Below are 25,898 nucleotides of genomic sequence, written 5' to 3' on the forward strand. Positions count from 1 at the left end.
TATTAAAATGTTTGTGCCGCTCGCTTTTGTTGAGTTGTGCAAATAGAGCTGGTGTCAGTCGATAATTACCATCTGTCAAACCAGTTCTGCATGAGAGGAAAACGTACTGCAAGAGGACAGCTGAAAGTCAAGTTAAAGTTTATTTAGAGCTGTTTATGTTGAATTTTAACACGCAAAAAAAACAAAACAAGACAAACCCAAGTAGTTTACAGAAACTTGTATGTAACAAACAAGCTGCTCTATTACCTGATACCAATAACAATAGCATCAACATAACAAGCACAACTGTTTAGGTCTAAAAATGCAGATTCGAAAAACTTAGCAAATGAATGCAGAAGCTACAGTTTACTGTTTCCCAGATTTGGACTGCATAAATTTAGTCTCTGTTCATTTCATTACAATAAAACTGCTCAGGAGTCCTGCTGTCTTCAGGATGCGATCTTGTGGACTGCTATTGTGATGCTTCCATGACTCCGCACCAAAATGTTCCTACAAAACAATCAAAGAGTCAGTGACAAAAACACATGCTGATCAAGTCTGTACAATATTAGGAAAATATGTGTTATGCAATAATATTGCAACTATATGACTTGCAGTAAATAAAACATATTTTTAAAACATGTCGATGTTTTTCTGATTTGGGTACAAATTTGCAGTGCAAATTTTTATTTGCACTGCAATAAAAATTCGCAAATGTTAAGCTTCAAATGTACTGCAGTTAAACAAAAATTACTTTATAATAAAATTTAAAAAATATATTCTAATGAAGAAACTCAAACATTTCTACAAAACCACAAAAAGAAATATTGATCTAGATTGTATAAATTTTCCAATTCAAAGAGAATAAACCTTGATTTTAAAAATAAATGTCTGATTTATTTTTAAATCAAACATTTCACACTGTCAACCCAGCTATACATAGATGTTGGGTAAAGTTAAAGTAAATATGCACATGGCTGCAAGGTTTTAGGACATAAAGTACTTTCCACCGTTTAATTCAGAAACATTCGCTTTACATACACCAGCAGGTGGCAGCAGAGGCACTAAAATGCAAAACCACAAGAGACGAACAAATAGCCGCTCCAGCTCAGGCGCCACTGGACTGGAAAGCAACTGGATGGACCGTCACTCCCCACAAACCAGGAAACTTTCTTTTACCAAATTCCTCTTGACTTATTGGTCTCCGCAAGCATTAACCAAATCCAGCACCGGCTTCCCCAAGACAGACTATAGATATAAAAATGTACAGAAAATACAAGTCAAGCCGAAACAGTGTCCGTGCTCACCCCGAGTCAGACTCCAGGCAGACGGTCGGGGAGTCTGTCGGGTCTTTGGGGAGAGCCGCAGCTTGTTTGGCCAAAACCGACACAACACCACCGTGTTCGTCGGACAACGACCCACGACCTGGAAATAAAAACAGGACTTATTGAATAAAGAAACGTTGGTGAAGCTCATGAGCATTGCTGAGTACTTAGTCTCAGTAAAGTCAGCTCATCTCCGTTTTAGCTCCTGTTCATTTATAATTATCAGCAAGAAACAGATGTACAACTTGTGGCTACAGGTGCACCAATCACCTGTAAATCGAAATTGTCCGATGTTCCCTTGATCAAATCGGCTGTTAGCAAGTTGGAGACAATTTTAAATGAAAAAAGAAATACTACTAATGGGATTACACCATTATTTACTATCAAATTTCTGAATTTTTCAGTGCTGTAAATCAATTTTTATCTTCTTGATGAAAATTGATTTGATGCTTGAGTCTTTAGGGTTGCAGATGCCACCTTATTGCCTGCAGTATGTATTTTAATAAATGTTTTTCTGAATTAATCGTGATGTGTTGGTGCCAAACCCTGATAAAGGAAATGGATATATCAGTAGTTTATTAAGCATTTACTAATGTTGTTTAGATTAGTTCAGAGATGCTTGCAAACAACCCAAATACCAGAGAGAGAAAAAAAATCAACATTATTTTTGTATGCTTTACTTACATTTACAGAAAAAAGTAGCAGGCCGACTAGAAAAATGGTGATGAATCACCTGCAAGTCCTCTGTCTAACAGACACGCACCACTCCACCATCTTGGACAAACAATAGCAAATGTACTCCTTCTTCCTCCTTGCAGTCCAAGTTTGGTGTAGCAACATATCAATTAGTTATCAAAAACTAATAGCCGCTCCAGCTCAGGCTGGAAATATGAAGATTTTAAATGTTAAAGTTGAACCACGACCACAGAAAAAGAGACTAACCAGCTGAGAGTTTCGTGCTATAATTGAAGCAACAAACCCGTTATTGTAAAAATAATTGCATAATCTTTAAAGTTTTGATGATACACTTAATAATGATTCTCTTTTGGTCTCTAAAACAGCCCTGATCAATAAAGACACAAACTATAAACAGACCAGGCCTCTGAAGGTCGTTGCTACTTCAAGTTCTCAGTTTTTGTAGTTCTATAAATTAATGAAATTTCTGTTAATGTTTATAATACTGATTCATAACCAATGCCATCTAAAGGCACTTATTCAAATCAGGTACAATAATCAACACTTGATCCTTACTCACATAATCCACTCGTAATACCATAACTATAAGTTTAGAACCAAATAAACGTTTTGGATTTAAAACTTTCCAACTTGTTGTGAGTTTTATCACTTATGACCGTAAAAAAATCAGTGACTTATTAATGAATCCAGAGGAGATTTATGAATCCCACATAAAGTTTTCAATTATTCCATAAATTTCATGAAAAAATGAACCGTGAACAGACTCTTACAGCCCAGACTGTGTCCCTGCTGGTCTGTGCAGAGGACTCCGACTACAGCTGGATTCTTCATGCTACAACACAAAAACACAAAGAGAAAAGTCAACATCGTTCTTAAAAACTGTGAAATAGAAACGAAGTTACCGAAACTCACGTGTCATCAAGATGTTGTTCAAGCGTCGACTCCATCGATAAACATCCGCGGATGACTGAAAAGTCAGTTTTCTGGATGAAAACCTCTTTTTGTTGCTGTCCTCTTCGTGAAACGTTTCCGGATAGAGTCAGCTGACTATCACTTGCGCTAAGAGTCCTTATGAGGACCAAAACGTACGAAGCGCGATTGCGTGGAGATACTAAAAAGTAAAAAATTAAGAAAAACAAAGAAATAAAATAAAATTGAACAAAAGCCTGGACGATTAGGAGAGGAGCGCTACGAAATATTATTAACAAACACCTGCTATTTATTTATTTGCATATGCCTGTTTGTTACTTATTTGTGTATTTATTTGTTTGCTTATTTCTTTATTTACATTTAGTCATTTTGAACTGTCATCACTCTTAGGTTAATATATATATCAATATATATAACCATATACAAATATAGCCATATATGTATGGTTATATTTATATTATTAATATTTTTTTACCTCAGATGAAGTAGCTTGACAATGAATAAGCAATAAGTGAATAAGCAAAGTATATTTTATTCTATTATATTCTATTCTATTCTATCTTTATTTGATTATATTAACACTGTGCCTTCTTATGTTCAGTGAAGTGCAGGTACCATTTACATTGAGAAAGAGGGGGAAAGTGCCTCACTTTGACTTAAATTGTGATTTGCATCTGTGTCTGCTGCACTTCTTTGGTTAAAACATGTTAGTTAATTTAGTGACGTTACCCACAGTGGGTAGAAAGTGAATAAGGTTTACTTAAGTAAGGGTAGCAATACTTCATAGTAATATGAAGTCTCACACTCAAACATGTCACAGACATGACAGACATGTCACAGCAACAATATTATGGTATAAGATTTCAAAATTATTCAGCTAAAAGTCACAGAGTTTCACAAATATTCAAAGCTTCAACTTGTCACAAAGGTCATAATCTCAGAATTTGTAAGGATGAGGGAATATTCTTTTTATGGTCTTGCTTTTAGTTTGTAGAGAAATCAAGGTTATGCTTCTACAAAAACACAATATACTGAGGGTAACAAGAGTCAAGAATCTTTTTCCTACTGCTGTTAAAAGACGTTGGTTAAGATATGTTTTCTTACTTTGAAGCGTATAAACCCGAGCGATTTCTGTTGTCGTTTCCAAAAGGACGCAGCCTCAGTGCTCCTGCTGACAGGGCAGAACTGATTGAATATAATTATGTGACAGCAATGTTGGAGGAATCCATCACCTCCCCAGAAGAAGGTTAACATCCTGATGACTAACACACCAGGTACATGCTTCTCTTATACTTTAATTCTCGTCTCTTACGGTTTCCTTCTTCTCTTCCACATATTTCTCTTTATGTATCTTAAATTCCTGCCTTCCTACTTTTTGGCAACAACCCGCTGCTCTCACCATTTGTAGCTGCAAGTATGCACTTATGCAAGTGAATGTGTAAGCAGAATAATTTGCTGCTGCTATGTGCCGTTTCATATTTCCTGGCTGGACACATTTAAGAAGTTTTCAATATTTTTAAATGCTGCTTGGCTGAAATACCACATTTTAGCATTCATACAAATAAGAGCAAATAAAAAGACAATTGCGTTGCACCCTTTTCCTCCTCTTGGTGCTTTACCAATAAACTTTAATTTCACAGGAGACAATATGATTCACCCGCAATGATGAGACTTGTATCAGGAGATAAAGTTGACCATTAAATGAGTGAAAATCAGAGAAACAGTCTTCGGTTCACTGAAGATAACCTTCATCTTAGGTTATCTTAAGGATGGAGCTAAGAGAAGCAAAGAAACAAAGACACGTGTGTATTTATCTACTGCTAAGATAAATGTTTTCTATGCTTTTGTTTATGATTATATGTGACTAAACCGGCCTTAGCTGATTTCCTCAGTCATGGAGGTTAAGAGATGGCCGTGTGCATATGAGCAAGATAAAATGATCAAAAACAGGTACAAACAGTTTCAGCTGAGAGCACAAACAGTTTCACCTCTCCCATGAATGATAAAACAGATGTTCTCAGTTACTGAACATTATTTATTACACTATTACAATGCAATCTCATGATCTGTAGATGGAGGCCTTAAAGACTTGCAACAGTTCCTCTGTAAAGTATCTACTCACAAGGACTGAACACATATACTTGCTACATTTTTAGATACTAGTTTGAAAATATGTTTCCGTGACGTCCTTTGTTTCGCCATTGTTACTCTCTTTCTATTCCAACTTGTTTTGTCTGTTCTTTAGCCTGAGGAAATTCTCTGACCTTTATGTAATCTGTACATATTTTCTTAAATTTGAAGCGATGATGTTTGGAGTTTATTTGAGCGTTAGCCATCTCAGGCAGAAATCTACAAGCACAGGAGGAGTGAGGAGAACCTTCATCTTCCAGATGACGACAAAGGGAGGGTGTGGGGAAATGTCAGATGTAGTGAGTGGGGTGTTGGGTGGGGTGGAGGCTGCAGGTGGATAAAGAGAAGGAGAGAGTGAGCATCCTCTCTGTTTCTGAGAAGTTCTGCAACCCTTCATTACTGCCTGAAGGGTCTGAACCTGCCAGTGTAAAGCGCTGCAGACATACTGTCAACATTTCAGAGAATCCCTGCTGCTGACATGGACATCCGTGTCGTCTTTCTGTCCTTCCTGCTGGTGACTATGAGGCTGTCCAGAGGAGCTGTGGCCCCATCGGTGAGTGGGAAACTTGGAGGCCGTTGTTAGTTAGTGACAAAACCTTTTTGGACTAAAATAAGATGTTATTACATATTTGCAACAGTTTTTTTGATTTTGTCAAATTAATTTTCAGTAACAAAGTGTCTCTGTAATAGTATTATTTTTAGGTGATATTGAAATAGCTTAATTTTAAAACAGTTTGTTTTTATCAGATTGAAAATAAGCTACTTTTAAGGAATGCAACTGTTGCTAATAGAAACCTCTTCAGTAATTATACATAGTTACTGATGCATTTTGTTGTTTGACATTTAAAATGTAAGTAGCTGATAACATGAAGCGTCCCACCAGTTATGTGCCTTTTGTTTGAAACTTATTAAAAAAAAAATAATTAATGCACTACGCTGATTTCTCTGTGATATAAATATAAAAAACTTTGTGCCCGATGTTAAAGCCTAATTGAACAGGTTGCGTTTCTGGATAATTATGTTTGATTGAATTACACAGCAGACCACATCCTCTTCTGCTTCAGTCTTTTGGAAAAATCCAAAAGGAAATCATCTCAATTTCCCAAGCATTTGTCATTTATAATTCAACTACAAAGATGACACATAATTGAAATAAAAATGTCACAATATTTGAAGTTATTGTAGCGTGCTTCCATTACAATAATGAGATGAATTTATAATCACTTTGCATTTGTTCTTTCATCTACTGTTAATGTTTCAATTTCCTCGTAATAGCTTTCTTGCTAGCTATTAACAATATCTTAATCAGATACCTGTCTTTTACACTTACTTTGATATTGTTGAAATTGCAAAGATGTAGTACCACACTATTCATACTGTTAATGTTTCAATAAGAAAACTTTTTAGACTAAGTTGCTGTTTGAATTGCTGCCTCATTGTCCCTCTGCTTGTCCTGCAGACCTGTGAAAAAGATGAGCAGTGTGGTCATCTTGAATGCTGTGCCGTTAGTCTGTGGAAGAGCAATCAGAGGATGTGCATCTCACTAGGAGTGGAAGGGGATGAATGCCACCCGTCCAGCTTCAAGGTGGATCCAAATACAGCAACCACAACTACAGCAAACATAAAGTACAGTGTGTTTCACTGGGATGTTACATAACAGACCAGCAAAGACTAGTCCAGAGTTGTTAGGTGGAAGTAAAGCAAAAGTCTGCCGGTGTGTGATTTCATCCCAACATGTATGCGGCTGCTAAGCATGCTTACTCTGGCATATTTGTAGCTGTAATGGCAACAAAAGGTTGTTCTAGTATTTTGAATTATTATTTTGTCTTGAAAAACTAAGGTCTTGCACCACTTCAAGATGATTTTTTTTTTTCATCTAAAGACTTAATTATTTGTGGTGGCAGCATTGTCGCAAAACAAAAATTGAAGATGCGTTAATACTTTATCATTTCAGTTATCTTCCAGCATCAGTCTCACACACACTGAACCTGTCACTCATGCATCCCACACTTGCAGTGAGAGGTTTAGATGAAATAATTTAGATATATTTAGTGTTGGCAGTGTTGGCCAGAGCGTTGTAAAAGCTGATGATAACTGCAGAGGCAATTGATCTTGTCCACACCGAATGAGGCGATTAGAGTCATGGATCTCTTTGATAATCTAGACGAGTGAAAAGTTCGCTCAGCAAGGACTGAATCCACCTCTGCGGTTCAGTAAAAGACGCTTTGAAGCATCTCCACATGTCAACTGATAAAAGATTAAAATGTCAGACTAGTCCATCTCCTCCTCTCAATTCTTCTCTTTTTTCCCACTTTCAGGTGCCGTACAGTGGGATAAGGCAAGAGCACACCTGTCCCTGTCTCCCAAACCTGACGTGCAATTTTTCTTACGACCTGTTCAAATGTATTGAAGACTTAAAAAAGTAAATAACAAAATAACAAATTTTCTTATCTTAGAAAGGAATCAAAAGATAATCACAATAAAATTGCACTAAAATCATCAGCACTGACTTGATGACTGTTGCAGTGATGAACATGTCTGAGTACAGATGCTCAGACTCTTCAATAAACAACAGAGAAAATTATGCAATTTCTTCGTACTTTTGAAAGGTAATCTGTACCGTATTCAAGTTTGCTTAATGCTTGTTGAGTGTTTCCATGAGAAAATCTGAGGCTTAAAGTTTATCATGTCTAGCTTTTGAAGGGGAAGTACTATGTAAAATTGATCTTTTTGAGCATTGCATTATGCTATGACATTATTCCCTCATCAATAACATACCTGAAGTGTTGCATTGAATCTTTCATGCATGTTTGTGAAATCCTTTAATCTCCCATGGCAACCAATAAGCTGTGCAAAACTCTTGGTGGGACTGAGCGTCGCCTTTGAGGTGCGGCTCCTCCTTGGGGTTACAGTTTTCAATCTTCCCAGCATCCACCTCTCAGCGCTGCCACCTCTACCCCACTGACTAACCCATGTCTCCTTCAGACTAGCCAGCAGCTATTAGCAAAGACCTGGTGCCACTGCACATCTCCTGAGCTCATTATATGAGCTACCTCTCAATGAAACGCTGGTAAAAAAAAAATAACATTGTTAAGCGGAAAATGGAGGAGCAATATTGTGATGACAAGAGTAGGAGTTTCTTAAAGAGACAGAGGCCCAGTTTCAAGGTGTTAAATTACGAAGTCAAATGTCTTTTAAGTCATACTTGATATATATAGCATTTTTATTTTACTAAAAGTAACATAGTTAATTTGATTGTGTTATTGTGGCTGGAAAACACATTATATGTACTGTCCCTTTAAGGAATGGAATTTAGAAAATAACTTACCAAGAATCTAAAAGATATCATTTGTTATACAATTAAACTGGCACAAAATTGACAGCTAAGATTTCTTTTTCATAGTTGTTGAATTGTACAATTGTACAATAGATTTCAAATATTGAGTTTTCTGCTGCCAAGATGAAAGCAAATATTTGAACTAGGGACTTGGAGGAGAAACGACTGGAGGAGAAATCATCCTTACAGGAGAAAAGATTACCCAACTAACACTGAGGAGCTACGATTGTCATAAAACACTCTGTCAACACCATCCACCTACAGAGAACCACAACAGATTGAACTCACCACATATAAACATGGAGAGCAGCTCTCTCCATCCACTAAGGTGCTGACAGCATGGCTGAATATCTAGTCAGGAGAAGGATTTAGGGCATCAAACCCCCCTGGAATAAAATGCAAAGTGTATTTACACTTCCAGCTGGCGTGACCCTGTGGTCCGTTGAACTTTGACTGACAGAGTGCAGGTGGGCAACATTTTTCTGCTGAGCCAAGAAGTTGAAATTAAGCAGACAGAGCCTCCCCTCCCCCACATGGCTCACATGCAGCCTGACGACTGCTGGGATCGTCTTTTACCGCTGTCTGTTTGAATTGGACAACATGACAAAGCAAGAGCAGATGCCTCAGCTGAGGCTCTGGGAGCACTGGGAGCATGCTGGGAGGGAGGTTGGCTCTCAGAATAGTAGAGGGCTGGCTGCTACTGATGTAATGTAGTAGACGCAGATAAAACCAAACATTGATACAAAATTAGATAACATGTCAACCTGATCTGGTAAGGCTGCTGACACCGCAGCAAGTGAACACAAACAGAGGGGAAAGTCACAGAAAACAGTTTTTTTAATTGTCTTAGTAACAAAAGAGTTTAATACTTTGATGTTGTGCTGTAGATTTACATGCAAATGCGTCAACATAGGCAAACTATTTAAAGGGAAAGTTAAGAAATCAATGCTGCAGTTCAACTGGAAACTCACAGAGGAACCTTTCTTTTTTGTTTAATAACTAGAACTTTATGAATGGGTGAAAAACATGTTATAAGCTGCCATTTGCCTCTAAATTGCTTTAATTTTACCACTTGTACTTTTTCACATTTTGTCTATTTGTCACTGTAAATTTCAAGACGCTTCGTTGGGATTTTATTTGATACACCAGCACAACGTAGTTCATGACTGCAAAATGAAAATGAATGGTTACTTACTGCAATCCTAACTAAAAATCAATTAAACAAAGAGGCATCTCAAGATTTACAGAGATAACTGCAGCAAAAGCTGGTTGTGTAGAGTGCTAAGTTGGGGAGGTAGAATATCAATGTAAACCACAGCTCAGACTCAGAGTTTAAAAAATGTCTTAAAAACTTTTTATTGTTTACCTTCCACTTCACAATTATGCACTGCTTTCTGTTGGTCTATCACAATCCTAATAAAACACATAGAAGTTTGTGAAAAAATCTGAAACTTTTCAAGGTATTCAAGGCAAAGTCCAGTCCTCCACACCTACCATCCTACCACTTTCAGACACCTAAATCAGACAGCTGAATGCCCACATCAAGTTTCATTCAGCTCTGCAGAGACCTGGTAATGAGCCATTCATTTGATTCTGGTGTGTTGGAGCAGATGCACATAAAGGTTGCAGGACTGCAGCTCTAGAGGACTGGACTTTGGGTCCCCTGGTTTGTGGGTATAAATACCCTCAGACGGTTCGAATCACAGCTGGATTGCCAATGTGGAATACTCCACCGTCCCAGCATTGTCTGCTTGAGAGATGCTTTCTCCAGTTCTCTGCTCTTCCAGGTTTGCATACACCCCCTCAGGTTTCTGACGAGGCTTAAAGTCCACTATTGCATAGACGATTCCACTCATTTCCTGAAAGAGATGACGTGTATTCAGGGATTGTGGAGTAGAGGAAGTTCAAAACAACAATATCTCCTTGTAAGCCGGGCAGTGAGTCAAAGTCACAGCTGGCTCCCAGTTCTGCACCTACCGGGGCGTCTCGTTTCTGTGACTCACACAGAGCTTCTCCATGAACGTCTACAAAACAGGAATAAAAACAACACGGCATTACACTGGCTGGCCCCTCTATAAATAAACCCCAAAACAGACAGACTGGCAGACAGTCACATTGGAGAGGTGTAATGAGTTTCAGGAAAATGCTTACTTGACTTTTTGCGTTTTGCTTTGACTTTACAGCAAACAGCAACAACAACAGATACAACAGAGATCATGGCTGTGATGGACACAGTGACAAAGAGCAGCATGCGAAAATTCCAGGAGGCTCTGAAAGAGAGACAGGTTATGAAATTCAGTTATACCTTATAAATCACAAACAATACAAAGAAAAGGCTGCAGACCTGTCATTGTCTCTGAAGTCCTGCACCGGGACCAGTACAGTAGAGGCCAGGAGTGTTGTGAAGCTGCTTGGGACCCTGATTGCTGGGGTTGTCAGTGGAAACTGAGACTTGCTGTAGTGATCAGAGGTTTCTGCAAAATCATCAGTTCAGAAATCTGAGTTTAGAGCAAGACCTAAAGGAAAAAGTTTCCTTTGCACATCAAGAAATTATATTGCAGGATAAATATTTTCATGCAGGCTTACTTACCAAACACCTCCACATAGTGGTCAGAATAAATGTGGTTCTGGATTCCCAGAACCGCACATCTGTAATAACCCGCATCTCCGACCTGCACGTTTGATATCCTGAACTCGATCCATCCGTCTTCCTCCGTTGTGGTGACTCTTCCCCTCAGTGAATCACAGGTGTACCCTGCACTGTCCAGCACTTTGTAGCATTGGCCAGGATACAGTTTACAGCAGGACTTGTTGTAGCCGTTGTAAAACGGAGGAAACACGAGTCTCAGCACAATGGGCTGAACCTCCTCAGTCCTCGGCTGTGCTTTTAGGAGGCAGTTCTCTGGAAAACAAGAAGTCAATTTTCATGTTTCAGTAAAATCTAATTAGGGGAAAATCCCAAACTGTTGCTTTGCCATACCTTGCAAAAGGCAGAACAACATAAAGAGAATCTTCATCTTCACCGAGTCTCAGCGCCTGTAAAGAGTTGTTTCCCTCTTGTAAGACAATTATAGGCAGGTCCTCAGAGGAAAGAAAAGGGAAGTTACTCTTTCAACAGCAGAAAAAAACACTGACACAATAAGCATATTTTTTTGCAGTTTCTTGCTGTGATTACTCATGTGGAAATTTTCTTGGAATTATGAAAAAAAATAAAAACATCCCCTGAAACAGCAAATGTTCCTCCAGAACATACATTTAGCGTTTAGCATTAGGGTAACATTCACTTTTCTAGTTCTCATATGCAGTTTTCCCTCTTCAGTGTTACTTCTAATGGCCAGCAAAATACTATTCTAGGCCAAATGTGCTGCAATTAAATATGAAATGCTTTCATTAAAATGTGAAACACAGTGAACAAATAAACACAAAGAGAAAAAAAGAATAGAGGAAAGGAGAAAATGTCAACAACAGACTGACCAGCAGACAGAACTAAAAAGTTGGACCCAGTCGGACCATTTACGACTTCTGGCTCAGAAGCAGACTTTGCTTCTGATTGGTTGATCAGCACCTTGTGTGATATTTTCTTTATGTCTTACACGACTGCATCTCATTACATGAGTATCTTTAAACATGTTTTTTTTATGTAGTTTTTTCTCTTCAAAATGTTGATTTACTTTAATTTCTTTTAGACAATTCTAGTATTACAAACCAAAAATATTTCACATCCTCTAAATAGCAGGGCCATGCATCTCTGCTGCTTCCACGACCTCCCAACAGCAACAACAAAAACTGTTTCGTAGACACACGCAAAAGGCTCTAGACATTTATACACAAAGCCATTTATTTGGTGTTAGCTTTTAACTTATGATACATGTCTTAGCAACTCAAAACACATCATCCATAATAAAGCAAACGACTAATGAAAAATTTATTTACATAAATATTTCATAACTCAGTTGTAAAATACTAAACAATTAACTTAATATGAATATAAAATAAACACTCCCTTTTGTCCTTCATTTCACTTATAAAACTAAAAACAAAAATTTTACATTTTCTAAAACTTGTTAGATAACATTGTCTTGCGAGTTGAAGCAGCTCAGGCACACAAACACCGTTCTTAAACTCACAAAACAGACAAACCTTGTTCAAATGTACGCTGAAACGTGCAGCCCCTATTAATAATTTAGAAGCAACAAGTCTGAAAATGTGCATTTATTTTCCACAAGCTGTTAATCTTTTGCAAGACGAGGCTTCGGTTCGCAGCCTTGTGAATGCATGGATGCTTATATGAGTTGAGGTCGCAGTTTTCTGAGCTCGCATGTACGTCTCTACTCGTTGGTGAAGGTAATGACATCATAGGGGATGCCCTGCTGCTGCAGCTGCTCCAGCTGCTCCGGTGTAGCCTCAGTGTAAAGTGTTTGGGTCTGCCCCATGGCCGCATCTGCTACAGCTGCAAGAAGAAAAGTTATGTTTATTATTATTATTAAAAAGATGGCATCCCACTTGAGGTTGTTGAGGAAGGAGGGAGAGAAACGTGACAGAAGCTCACAGAATTTGTTGTATATTTTAAAGTAGTTTTGTCCAACTAAAAGCAACAATTTTAGCTTCAAGAGGTAAATAAATAATAAAAAAAACAGTCTGATTTTGTGTGCATGATTCCTTTAGATGGCATTTGAAAGTAGCATTTGCATATTGAGCAGTGAGCAAGACTCTAAAGAAAATAAGCCTTACAAGTATAAATGGCATTTTCTTCTCCTAAGTAAAATTTAAGCTGACAATTAAGGTCCACAAACCTCCCATATTTATATTGAAATTCAGCACAATCTGAGGAAACATCATGTAATATATGCAGGGGTACCAACGTGATGGAATATCAGGATAAGTACAATAGAAAATACAGCGTCCTTAGTATTTAAATTGCAGCAGAGATTCCTGAAAGCCTTCACATTGGTGTTAGGTTTTCTATATTTGCCATCATTCACATGGAGATCTTAGGGAAGTCTTAAGCTGCTGTGAATATGATCAGAATATTTTTATTATTATTATTATTAAATGTGAGACATGTATATAAATTAATGCAATCTTTAAAAAAAATTTCCACAAACCTAACCTGTGACAGCAGAATGTGCCGCAGCTTCCAGGTCCTCCGTGTTCACCACCTGAGCTTGAGAGCTGACAGGTACGTACTGGATCTGCCCATCATGACTTACAGCAATCTGCACAAACATATATAGCAAATAAACAACAACAACAACAACAACAAAAAAAACTTCTCATTGCAGATTATCCACCTCCCTTTAATCAGTTTAATTTACCGACATTAAGTTTAAAATAAATCAAGTCTGCCTTACCGGCTGTTCATGCTCGTATTGGATAATGTGTCCATCAGGCATCTGCCCAGCAGAAAAACACCTTCAGACATTGAAGGCTTTCATTGGGAAAAGTGGTTAACTGAGAGAAACTGAATATTACTCACCTGAATTTGGTTACCATCAGAAACTACAACATACTCCTGAGGAATTAAGTGCTCAACTCCATCCTGTGAGATGATGTACTGAACCTGAAAAAGAAAAAAAAACCCACAAATGATACACATACTGCAGCTTAAGCTTTATAAATGTAATAATTATACGTGAGCAGGCGAAGTTTAGTTTCTTATTAAAACGACCAGACATAAAAATCAAGAAAACTGTACTTAAAACTTTGTAATGTGATTTTAGGAACTACATAAAAGAAATACATATCTTTGATTATTTATAATGCCTTTTTCCCATAGTTTGTCATACGACTCCAAATAAATTAGCCCAATGAATCAGCAAAGTGTCTCTTACTTCTGTCACCTGGTTATCTCCAGTCATCAGGTGCTGAACAGTCTGACCATCGATGGTGGTTATCTGCTGGATGTACGACCCTTCCTCCTGACGAATGCACATAGAAATGGATGTTTTCACATATTCAAACAACAAGCAAAAATCATTCACTTAATTTTCAGATAAGTAAATGATGATTTTAGTAACGTTAACACTAGAACTGCTGATGATGTTACCTGATCGGATAGCGGCTGCTCTTGAGATACAATGATGTGATCCTGACCGAGCACCTGCAACCGCTCTGGAGTGATCGTTGTCTGATGAGCCTGCAAGGCTGTTGCAAAAACAAATGAACAGATTGTAGTATTTATTATGTTTTATATCACATCATAGCAAAAAAAGACAGTCAGTTATGTTGGTCAATTAGTTCTTCATTTTAACAATGCTTCTTGGCTGTTTATTTTCTTTTAAATTATGTGACATCGGGAAGGAAAATGCATTTGTGGGTTGAGCAGCAAAGATGCCAGTATGCCACTTTGACCCAATGAAAACTTCCTAAATCCTCTCCACCAATGGCAAACAGCTAGCCTGGCCATTGCCTTCCTACACAGTTCTCATCTCCCTTCAGTTCACTGTCTGGGATTTCTCTACCTTAAGAGAGATTCACTGTTAGTAGAATCTCATCTTGATATCTCTTTAAACTGAGATAATTCCCAAAGATTAAAATTTTTGTTTTCTGGTTAATTTCTTTAACCGGATGACATATTTATTACACTGACCAACACCAGTGCAATATAATGTACAAGTTATGGTAACACTTTATTTGAAGGGGTGTGCATAAGACTGTCATAAGCATGACATAACATCTGTTATGAACATGAAGGGGTCTTCATGAATGTTTAAGACTGTTGTCATGAAGTGTCAGTTGGTTAATAATGACACTTTTATTGCAAAGCTGCAATAAAAGTTAATTAAAGTTGCCAACTTTGCATTATTCAGTAAATAATAACTCTTTCAATGCAAAGCTGTACTAAAGTTTCCATTAAAAGCGCATTAAAAGTGTCAACTTTGCACTAAAGTGTCATTATATACAGAATGACACTTCATGACAACAGTCATAGACATTCATGAAGACTCCTTTATGTTCATAATAGGTGTAATGTTATATTTATGACAGTATTAAGCCAGTCTTATGCAGACCACTTCAAAGAAGGAGTTACCCACGTTTATTTTGTGAGTGCGGCTTACACTGCAGGGTGGCTAAGGCCTCTTCGTCACTGTTCACAATGATTGTTTGCTGAGATGCGTTGCTGCGGCTTTTGCGAGTGGGATGATCCTGACTATGGAGACGCTCCATGTGGAACTTCAGATGACCATTACGGTTAAACCTTAAAGAAAAAAACAAAACAAAACAAAGAACCAGTCACATGTACAGCTGCTCGGCACATCTCATCCTCAAATCTTATAAAAAAAAAAAGATGGTCGCTCCCAACCTCTGTCCACAATATTTGCAAGCGAACGGCTTCTCGTTGGTGTGGGTCATCATGTGACGACGCAAGTCTTTCTTATTCTTTGAGGCAAAGCTGCAACTTGGACACTTATGCGGGCGCAGGTAGGAGTGCATCCCCATGTGAGACTAAGGACGTTGTGTAGAAGAGACAAATATTTTTTCCCTCTTTGATACTAAATGGTGCTTAAATTAACAATTAAAATTATTTTAAATATCTGATAAAGAAATGAATTTATGAAGCTGCTGCTGATAGACTTGCCTTCACTTCAGGCCATGCGGTCGAGGTGAAATCACAGTCAGGACATTTAAAAGTGTTGGAATCCAAGTGCGCCCTCTTGTGGTTCTCCATGTCGGAGCGACCGTTGAATGACTCCATGCAGATGCGGCAGCAAAATCTCTTGGTGTTGGGAGAGCTCGTCGCTGTAGGCGAGGCTGGAGCTTCACTGCTCAGCTAACAGGAGAGACGAAGCACAGATGTGAGAAACTAGAAACGACGTTTATACACACCCATCAAATGAAAATACTGATCATTACCTCTACTTGCTGCAATACACCGTCAGCCAGGGCTGAAGTTAGATAGTACTTGTCATTTTTCAGGTTCTCTGATGCAGAGACGTCTAAACCCTGACTGCTTTCATCAACACTGAAACACAGTATTTTAATAGGATTAAAACCTAAAAACACTTATCAGAATAGTGCAAACTTAAAAGAAACAAAAAACATATATTCTCTGTGTTCCACTCAGTCTTTAGACACCTGTATGCGGGGCTGTGGACTTCTCCAGCAGGCTCTTCCACAACACTGAACTCGCCTGCATCCTCGTAGCTTCCTATGGCAATGTGGGTAAGCTCCCCAGCTTCAGAGGCGGCTGCCTCGTAGGCCTCCTGCAGCACTGCATCACCGTTCTCAGACACATGAAAGGTCATGATCTTTTGACCCTGGCCAGGTGCAACGGCCAGGGCACCGACTGTTCCACCTTCCCCTTCACTTCCTTCTGATTTCAGCACTGCCACCTGTGAAGCATGAAGAGTTAAAAGAACCCTGAATATTAAAAAAAATTTGTAAAACTATAATTAACCCATTAACCCTTTCACATTTTGTCACATTACAGCCACAAATTTTAACGTATCTTATGTGATTAACCAACACAAAGCAGTACTTAATTGTGAAGTGGACAGAAAAAGGGACTTGATAAAAAAAATGCAAATAAGAATGATAAAGGTATAGGTGCATTGAATTTCAGCCTGTATTTAGTTAAAGAGTTTATGGTTGAAGTTTGTGAAGATGTCAGAAGTTTGTTAGAGATCAAACTTCATCATGAGGACTAAGGGACAGAGTCGACAGCTCAGGGACAGAGTTGTGGAAAAGTTTAAAGCAAACAAGTTCCAAACAAGTTCTGTCCCTCGCTTTATACTGTCAAGATTTCTGGGTACAGGACAACTAGACGCCTACCAAAACACCGTAACTGACTGAATAGGAGCTTTAAAGAACCAAAAGAGATTCACAGCTCAGTTGTGCAAAACTGTTCCCATTATAAAAAAAAGGTCTTGAAAGGAAAAAGGAATTTTGGTCTTACTGAAAGAGTGGTAGGTAGAAAACCATTGTTTAACGAAAAATGTTGACAAAATTTGCAAAGTTCTAAAAAGGTATGCACAGCGTTGGTAAGAATTGCTATAAATATATCTTAAAAAGACCATTTTTAACAAACCTGTAAAGAGTTTCCAACAATTTCCCGAGCGTTGCTCATGTTCAGCAACAGATCCAGGGCATTTTGAGCAGACAGACCACTAGACTCAGCTAAGGAACAGATTTAGAAAAAGTCGGTTAATATGTTAAAAAATATCGAAGAAATGTCTTACTAAATAATTAACTGACCATGTTCATAGATTATAGTTGTATTTCCCAATGCATCCTGGGTAACTGAAGCATTTTCTATCCCCTGCATAGCCTGCAGTGTTTCAGGATCCACAGTAATCTAAAGAATGATGATGGAAAAAAAAAAAAGCAAAATATATCAAACAGCAAAGCAATGTGTGCTGTTTAATAAAACAGTTTAAATGGACTCACTATGGTGTTCTGTAATGTCGGATTGTTGTCGTCATGTTGTTGTTTGAGCTCCTCTATCTGCTGCAGGGTGAAGAAGGGTTTCCTTCGTCTTCTGACTGGCTCCTCAGGGTGAGCCAGAGACCACTCGTCAAAGGCCTCTGGGTGGCGACATTGCACATGGAGACGCAGGTTCTTCCTGTGCTTGGTGGTGAAGTGACACATATCACAAGAGAAAGGCTTCTCCCCTGCAGAGACGCAAAGCCATGAGTACAGACTCAGTATAAGCGGGGGGGTGAAACATGGAGACACAATGAAATCTCAAACCAAACACCAACCTGTGTGTTTGATGGCCATGTGTGAGACCAGGAACTCCTCTTTGGACGTGGAATATTTACAGTAGTCACACCTGAAGGGCCTGTCGTTGGTGTGGGAGAGCTGATGGTTGAGCAGCAGCTTCTTGTTTTCACAAGAATAGTCGCAAAACTCGCACTTGAACCTTGAAAATGTACATAGACGTCAATTTACAATATGTATAATCATATATATATATATATATATATATATATATATATATATATATATATATATATATATATATATGTTTAGTCGTTGCAACATTGCTTGTGAAAGGGTGCCGAAGAATGAACGGGAACAGAAAGCTTTCAGTACTGACTTGTCTCCAAGACTCTGGATGTGGGTCAATAAGTGCATTTTGAACGTGTACCTCTTCTTAAAGGATTTTCCACACTACGAAAAAACAAAAAAGGTTCAAGAAATTCTCTTTATACACAGAAGACTGTGACGTAAAAGCAGAATTTGATAGGAAAAGGCTCCACACCTTGTCACACATGTGTGGCTTCTCAGAGCTGTGAGTTTTCATGTGTTGGGTGAGTCTCTTTTGCATCGGGTACACCTTGTCACACACCGGGCACGGGAACTCCAACACCTTGGGAACCTGCAGGAATGAAAAAGACAAACACGCTGGTGAGAGATAACACAGGGCTACAGAAAGAAAAGATCCACCCATCAAATCAGAAAATATGCGATGTCCTGGCGGTACATAGGGCGGTATGTCCTGCAGGGTGTCAAAAGGCTTAAATTATATTTCTGTTGCTTATTTTTATTTTCATTTAGTAAAGAAAATATACATTGCCTTAGTAAGTTACTTTCAAAGATGTCAGGAAATCTTCTATGGAAGATCTATGTGGTACTTTAAGAACCCTAACACTTGGCTTTACATCTAACACAGAAGGACTGCATACATTTCAACCTAAGATCTGAGACAAGCTACTAAACAGGATGCTATATATTACTCACCAACTCTTTTTTTCTTCTCCTGCAAGATCATAATGATATTATTAGTTGTAATTTCAGAAATTATGGGGAAATCTTATATATTTGTTAAACAAGTTGCTCACTTCTCTTTGCTGTGGACTGCAGAGTGTCGAATAACATCTTTCTTGTAAACACTTGAGTAGTCACACTCCTCACATTTAAATGGCTTTGTGCCTTCATGATTGAACATGTGCTCCTGCATAAAAGAAAAAAGTCTTCTTGTGACACATTTCAGAAAAAAAAAACCCTACAAATAACAAAGTGATGTGGAGCCTGAAAGATGCTTTGTTTCTACTGACCTTCAGTGAAGACCAGCGCTTGCAGCGGTAGCTGCACTGGAGGCACTTAAACAGCTCTGGGTCATTGCCTTCATGAGAGTCGATGTGAAAGCGCAGGTCCTCCTGGGTGAGGAAGCGCGAACCGCAGATCCAGCAGTTGTGGGGCCGCAGCAGAGGTTTGAGTGATTTATAGTACCGACTAGAACACATTGAAGTCGAATAAGTCATTTATATATCATAAAATCTTTTTATGCCACTCATGACATTTAAATACTTTGGAGCTTACTTGCGGTTCATATACTTCCTATATTTCTTGCGTAGGAAGCGCTTAGAAGGTCGTCCCCGTTTCCTCGGGAGGAACTCCTCCTCTGGCTGAGAGTTTGATGAAGGGTCTTTGTTCTCGGAGTCAGATTGGCTGATCGCTGCCTCAGCTGTGTCCTCGTTAATCTCTCTACCCAGACCTTGGCCCAAACCAGAAGAGCTTGCCTCTTCAGCTGCAGAGGGATCCGCACTGAGCCTTGGCCACTTAGAGATGCATTCTGCTTCTGTGACAAACAACCGAGGATAAGGGACGAATCGACTGCAAGCTAAAAGTTTGAATGTGGGTTATGCAAGCAACGTTTCACCTTTGCTGCTGTTTCCTTCACCAGAAACGTTGTACTTCCTTGGGCGACCGACCTTTCGCCGGGGACGCCCTTGAGAGGAGGAGGAGATGGGAGTGGGTGGTTTCCTCGGGAAAGCTGGAGGTCTTCCTTTAATCTCCTGATCTACTGGGTTGTAGTCGCTGTCCTCTGGAGACAAACAGAAGAGCAACGTTAAGGTTGTAATGCTCTGCAAAATTAGCCTCAGTACTTCAACTATTTCATATTTTGTCACATTGTAATCACAAACTTTAGTATATTCTATAGAGATTTTATATGACAAGAAACAAAATGTAACACATTATTGTAAGGTTAAATGAATTTCATATGTTGCATTTAATATGTTTTGCAAATTGAAAAACTGTAGGTTGTAACTTAATAATACATTTAAATATGTACTTAAGACATAACTCTTTTTACTTGAATTTTGGCCCACTACAGATTATGAGTTCATCGTTTTCCTAAGTTTGTCTTTTACTAATACTGTTATTTCTGGATGGATATTTTAAAAGTATTTTATTTCAAATGTTTTTCATGCTCAACACTTTGTTATTTGCTTTCTGTTTTTAATGGTAAATAAAGATGGCTTGACTGAGTTAAGCTAAGTTAACCTGTGTAATTTAATCTTAGTTTAAATACAAAACCCCTAAAGTCACAGGTTGGCAAAGAATAGCATTTATTAGAGAGGCAGCATCATGGTAGCTCTGAAGGAGCTGCTTTGCATTCCAGCAGGAGAATAAACCTAAATAAACAGACAGAGCAACAACTGAACTCAGTACAAACACACACCACAACATCTAGGAATTTGTTTGAAAGACTTTGAAAATCGTGTTTTTCTTTCCTCTTCATAATCATGTGCTATTTTGTGTTACCTAATACCTAAAATCCCAATAAAATGCAACAAATTGTGTCACTGCAACAAGTCAAAATGTGAAAAGGTTTAAGGAAAACTTTTGCATAGTGCTGTAGATGTTGGTTTTATAACTTAAACAATGGCGGGAGGAAATCTGTTTGAGTGTTTAAAGAAAATGTTTCCCACCGCTCACCTTCTGGATCGTCGATGGCGCCAGCGTCCACAATATCGTCCACTTCTTCTTCTGGTTGCTTCACAGCATCCTTCACCTCTTCTGCTTTCCTCCTTTCTGCCTCTTCTCGCTCTGCTTTTTGACGAGCTAACGTCTCGCTTTTAGGAGGTCGACCACGTTTCCGTTTCATTGAGATTTCACCTATAACAAAAAAAAAAAATAAATAAATCAGTAAATAGGAATAAAAAATATGATTGCGACTATCCATTCAGCTTTCTCGTTTATATGCATCATCGGAATCCTTACCGGCAGGTTTAAAGTGTTTGTCCCTCATGTGGTTAATGAGCGTGTCTTTGGAAACACTTTTGTACGGACACATCTTGCACTTGAATTGATGAACAATCACCACCTCCATCATCTCCTCTAACTCAGCCAGGTTCGGCTGGTGGTCTCCCGAACCCTGTGGCGCAGCTGACGTGTCCATGTCTCTGGAGAACCCCTGTTCATCCCGGGAGCCTCGAGGCTCCTCCAGGCATGGGGAGCTCTGTTGGGCCTGTTCAGGTTCTTGATTAGATGCATATGTGCCACTGCTGCTGATGTACAGACCAGGTTGACTCTCGTTGCATTCCAGCGCCTCAGGAAGTCCGCCCGTGCCCGCCGTGTCTGCAAGCGGGTGGTCTGACGAGGAGCTGTCGTCGTGATAGAGGGATGTCTCAGGGCCGTTGCTGTTCTCCGTGTAGCAGGAGTGCTGTGGCTGCTGCTGAGAGTGCTGTGGCTGATCTGGATCCTGGTTCTGCTCATCATCATCGTCGTCATCATCATGTCTTGTCTGATATCGCGAACAGCCGGGCTGCTCAGAGTCTGCAGCCGCAATACATTCCCCCCCAGACTCTCCAGCGTACTGTCGACTGGTCTGAGTCCGGTGGTCAGCGCTGCTGTCGATGTAGCTCCGTGAATGATGCGGCTGCTCTCTATCATCTGCTACACGCTGGAGATACCCGGAGCTGCAATCCACCATGTAGTGGCTTCTGCTGGTGGGGTTTGAGTCGGCTCCACTGCATTCCACGTATCCAGGAAGGTCCTGGTAACTGTTGTTACCGCTGTAGTCAGGGAAGCCGGTCTGGGAGCGAGTCTGGTCAGGTTCCTCGCCCGAACACTCCAGAAACGACGATGAAGACTCCTCGGTCTGGTCCGGGCCGTCCGCGCTGCAGTCCATATACTGGGAAGGATGGGAATGCTGGGGCTGGTCGGGCTGGCTGCTGCTCTCTTCTCTGTAACCAGAGTGTCCCGGATGATCATCGGGCTGGTCCGGTTCAAGGCCGCCCTGCGGGTCTCCCTGATCCTGGCAGGTGGACGTGGGGCCTTCAGCATGAGCCTCAATGGCTGCACGGTTGGACATGGCTGAAGATGACATCTGGGCTACCATAGGAGCCCCTGCAACATGCAAGAAACAGAGATGGATTTGAAAAGTTGTGTAGAGTCCACAAAGAAACAAAAGTATGGATGATCTTATTGCTTTACTGAAATTCATGCTTTTACATTCACGTGGCACAACACCACATGATGGTGAAGATAATATACCTTCTCTGAAAATTGACATTTCATGAAAGTGATGATAACATTTAAAGTGGGTTAATGGATGAAACACACTTACCGTCATCTGGTCCTTGTAAAAGAAGATACTGAGTAGTTTCTGCACCTCCATCTTCTGCGCTGGTGACAGCTATACAACCTTAATTAAAAACACAGCAGACATCACTCACTGTACTATGAAAAATAAGTACAATTCCTCAAACTTTTACACATTTGTGTGCATTACTGGGATTACCGTTCATGACATCAGGGCCGATGGTGGACTCTATGATCTTGTCGATTGCAGACCCCAGATCTGATGAGGTAGAGGCAGTGGAGTCAGAAACCATCATAGCTCCGTCTGACACAGCACTGGAGTGGACCAGAACTTGAGCCGATTCAGACACCAGCACTGACTGGGTCACCGTGGAGACACTAGACACGCTGGTGGACTGAGCCACGGAAGACGAGTCTGGAAGATGAACTGAAGAAACTCTGACATCTGTGCTGGAGCTGGTCTCTGGGATGAACACCTGGAAAACAAGTGAAAGCAGCATGTTGTCTTCCGATGGCTTAATTAAATTCAAGTTGTCTTCCAAAAGAGGACATTCAGAAAACCTCACCACGAGTCCTTCTGAGCTCTGTCCCACATGACAGTCTGATTCTGGGGCCTGCGCGTGGGAGGCAGCAGCATCACTGCTGTCTGCGGACATCGCCTCTGATGATTCCATGCCCATGCCGCTTTCAGACGGCTCCTCCATCCCCGATGGGCCTGCATCGCTGCTGCTTTCCACCTCATTCTCCTCCGAATCCATAACTACAAAAAAAGAAGAAAATAAATTAGGTCAAAGTTTCATCTTTAAAACATGTTTAAAACATTCACATAAGTGTACAGTGGGCTGCACAGTGGAGCAGTTGGTAGGACTGTTGCCTTGCAGCAAGAAGGTTCTGGGTTCAATTCCCGGCCTGGTGTCTTTCTGCAAGGAGTTTGCATGTTCTCCCTGTGCATGCGTGGGTTCTCTCCGGGTCCTCCGGCTTCCTCCAAAAATATGACTGTTAGGTTAATTGGTCTCTCTAAATTCTCCCTAGGTGTGTGTGTGCATGTTTGTTTGTCCTGTCTGTCTCTGTGTTGCCCTGCGACAGACTCTCGGCCTGTCCAGGGTGTACCCCACCTCTCGCCCAGAACGTTAGCTGGAGATAGGCACCAGCACTCCTCCCGACCCCAGTAGGGACAAGGGTGTCAGAAAATGGATGGATGGATAAGTGTACAATTTCAAGGTGCATACATCTAAGTGATATTTAGTTGCCATCAAGCAATTAAGTCTTAAATGTTAAAAGAAGATCTTGCACAAATATAAAAAAAGTAACTGTCAGTTAAATAGTGGAGGGTAAGATGCCCCTAAAAGCTCATGTGGCCTAATAGATTTTTTTAAACTCTGATTTTTTAGCACAAAAATTATCGGTGTTTATTTCAGTATTTCATCAGTCTGAGGCATTTAAACCAAATACAAATGGTGAAGAAAACACTGACTCATGTCTTTGTGTTTCATAATCTCAGTGTATTACAACAAATATGCATAACACATTTTAAGATCATATTGGCCTCAAGTCTATCTATTAAAATCAACAAATGATTTTGAGTGTTGCCTTGCCAGGCCATATCAACATAATTTCCTCCTAGCTCAAGTCATACATTTATTTACAACATTGTCACTTACACTTACTTCATCAACAAAATATATGATGACTCAATTGTAAAAATATTAGTGATGTGCACCACTGTGATTGTGCATAGCAATATTTCAACATTTTGCCAGTTGAGTAGCCTACTTTGCAATAAGCAGAGGATATGGGACTGCCTCTGGTTGCAGCATTTCATCTTTATCTCTCTCAATGATATTGACTCCAATTATTTCGAGTCTTGTTGTTTCCCGCGAGGGAAATACAGTCCAATACTATCATTCTGCCTCCACCTAAAGCTGTTAGTTTGTAGACAGGATTTCACAAGTTTTTTTAATGGGCATAACAAACTCATTTCCTTACAAACGTGACCCAATTGAAGGAGATATAAATAGGTTTGCCTTCGGCACATTTATTTTAACAAGAAAGGGAAAGAAACACCAACGACAGACGTGTCTTATTTTTTGTTTTCAGCGTCAATCGTATATGTTGGAGTAACTACTTTGGTACTTAAAAGTGTCGACTAATATACCTGCGTTTCTCCTTAATCATACTTCCTACCTTGCACCTTTATCCTTACAGATTCCAGTGTTTTTAATAAACGTGCATTTGGGGGGATAAACGTGATTTGCATTGATCATGATTCAGGATAAGTCTTCTTGGTTACTGTTCATTTGCTTATCCAGAGACATAAGCTAACAAGTGAACATAGAAGCTAACGGATTAGCATTGTGTTGGATCAGTGATACTACTGGAATGCGTTTTAATATGTCTTAACAAAAACAGGCCCTGTTTCTAATGCTGTAAGGCTGACGGTCGGCAAAAATAAAGCCGTCCCAAACATAAAACGACAACATTATCCCAGCACAAAGCTAATTTGACTCAGACAACGGCGAAGGTTAGCAGCTTTAAGCAGGCCTAGCTGCCCTTCACCCTGCCTGCTGCGCGTCGCCATTATACGCCACTTCAAGTCTTTTCCATTCAGGCATTCTGTGAGCTCTACTGGCCCGGGGACCTCGAGGGCCTGAGCGGCGACAGACCGCCCAAATACCCTCCCTGAAGAAAATTAAAACATTTTCCTTTCCCGACATCAGAGTTGTTGCTCTTTTTTCTTACCTTGTATTTTTGAGGAGACGAGTATCCTGTAGCGTAGAGGCACCGAGTAGATCACAACATAGCAACCGATAATTGTCGATTCTTTCTAGTCGGGCGCCATGAGTTTCTCCTCGCTTCCTGTCTTTGCAACCGGATCTTATTTATTGTTTTTGTTTCAAAATGCACTTTTTGAGATTTGCAAATTAAACAAAGCCAAAAAAATCAAGCATCAGCGTTTACCGTGTAGTTGTCCCGAATTAGACCCGAGTAATAATCTGAAATCTTTATCATTTTGTGGACTATTGTTTTTAGAGGAGGACGTATTACACAGAAGTGCGGAGGAATATTAGGTTTAACTTCCCTTCTGTACGATGTTAGTTTTTCTCTAATTTATTTTTAAAACATATTTACACAAATTCAGATGTAAAAAAAGTCTTCTAAATGTGCTTTTCCTAACGAATTTCTGTCTAATGTAAAACCCGTAAATTAGTGGTGATTCCTACCTTTCA

At 39.6% G+C, this 25,898-nt stretch overlaps 4 protein-coding genes across 7 annotated transcripts; 1 reads left to right on the forward strand and 3 right to left on the reverse strand.

The window, feature by feature from the left end:
• Positions 1-121: 121 nt before the first annotated feature.
• Positions 122-3,073, reverse strand: lamtor5 (late endosomal/lysosomal adaptor, MAPK and MTOR activator 5). Its single transcript, XM_028024912.1, has 4 exons — positions 2,913-3,073; positions 2,771-2,832; positions 1,287-1,404; positions 122-489 (listed from the first exon to the last, which is right to left on the reverse strand). The coding sequence occupies exons 1-4, from the start codon at positions 2,945-2,947 to the stop codon at positions 429-431; spliced, it is 276 nt and encodes a 91-aa protein (XP_027880713.1). The 5' UTR covers positions 2,948-3,073; the 3' UTR covers positions 122-428.
• A 2,347-nt stretch (positions 3,074-5,420) lies between these two features.
• Positions 5,421-7,856, forward strand: prok1 (prokineticin 1). The gene is made up of 3 exons (XM_028020421.1): positions 5,421-5,613; positions 6,520-6,645; positions 7,379-7,856. The coding sequence occupies exons 1-3, from the start codon at positions 5,539-5,541 to the stop codon at positions 7,484-7,486; spliced, it is 309 nt and encodes a 102-aa protein (XP_027876222.1). The 5' UTR covers positions 5,421-5,538; the 3' UTR covers positions 7,487-7,856.
• A 1,382-nt stretch (positions 7,857-9,238) lies between these two features.
• On the reverse strand, positions 9,239-12,105 carry LOC114146409 (uncharacterized). The gene is made up of 6 exons (XM_028020407.1): positions 11,378-12,105; positions 10,988-11,299; positions 10,742-10,871; positions 10,549-10,667; positions 10,375-10,421; positions 9,239-10,256 (listed from the first exon to the last, which is right to left on the reverse strand). The coding sequence occupies exons 1-6, from the start codon at positions 11,412-11,414 to the stop codon at positions 10,098-10,100; spliced, it is 804 nt and encodes a 267-aa protein (XP_027876208.1). The 5' UTR covers positions 11,415-12,105; the 3' UTR covers positions 9,239-10,097.
• Positions 12,106-12,217: 112 nt separating this feature from the next.
• Positions 12,218-25,788, reverse strand: LOC114146387 (zinc finger protein 335). 4 transcript variants are annotated; one of them, XM_028020386.1, is made up of 28 exons: positions 25,411-25,788; positions 23,238-23,431; positions 22,871-23,147; positions 22,697-22,774; positions 21,349-22,476; positions 21,064-21,243; positions 20,003-20,167; positions 19,663-19,921; positions 19,398-19,575; positions 19,182-19,294; positions 19,081-19,099; positions 18,602-18,718; positions 18,437-18,510; positions 18,099-18,259; positions 17,785-18,008; positions 17,593-17,692; positions 17,426-17,514; positions 16,474-16,730; positions 16,252-16,360; positions 15,977-16,168; positions 15,701-15,843; positions 15,456-15,595; positions 14,444-14,541; positions 14,229-14,315; positions 13,874-13,957; positions 13,749-13,790; positions 13,508-13,613; positions 12,218-12,847 (listed from the first exon to the last, which is right to left on the reverse strand). In XM_028020386.1, exons 2-28 carry the CDS (start codon positions 23,427-23,429, stop codon positions 12,726-12,728), a joined length of 4,734 nt encoding a protein of 1,577 aa, XP_027876187.1. In that variant the 5' UTR covers positions 23,430-23,431; positions 25,411-25,788; the 3' UTR covers positions 12,218-12,725. The 4 variants fall into 4 exon arrangements, with proteins under 4 accessions (XP_027876187.1, XP_027876179.1, XP_027876171.1 ...); XM_028020378.1 differs by lacking the exon at positions 25,411-25,788 and adding an exon at positions 24,856-25,224 and having other exon boundaries at positions 14,238-14,315; XM_028020370.1 differs by lacking the exon at positions 25,411-25,788 and adding an exon at positions 24,856-25,223.
• Positions 25,789-25,898: the final 110 nt, after the last annotated feature.

Source organism: Xiphophorus couchianus, chromosome 1, assembly GCF_001444195.1.
Source record: "Xiphophorus couchianus chromosome 1, X_couchianus-1.0, whole genome shotgun sequence".
NCBI lineage: Eukaryota > Metazoa > Chordata > Actinopteri > Cyprinodontiformes > Poeciliidae > Xiphophorus > Xiphophorus couchianus.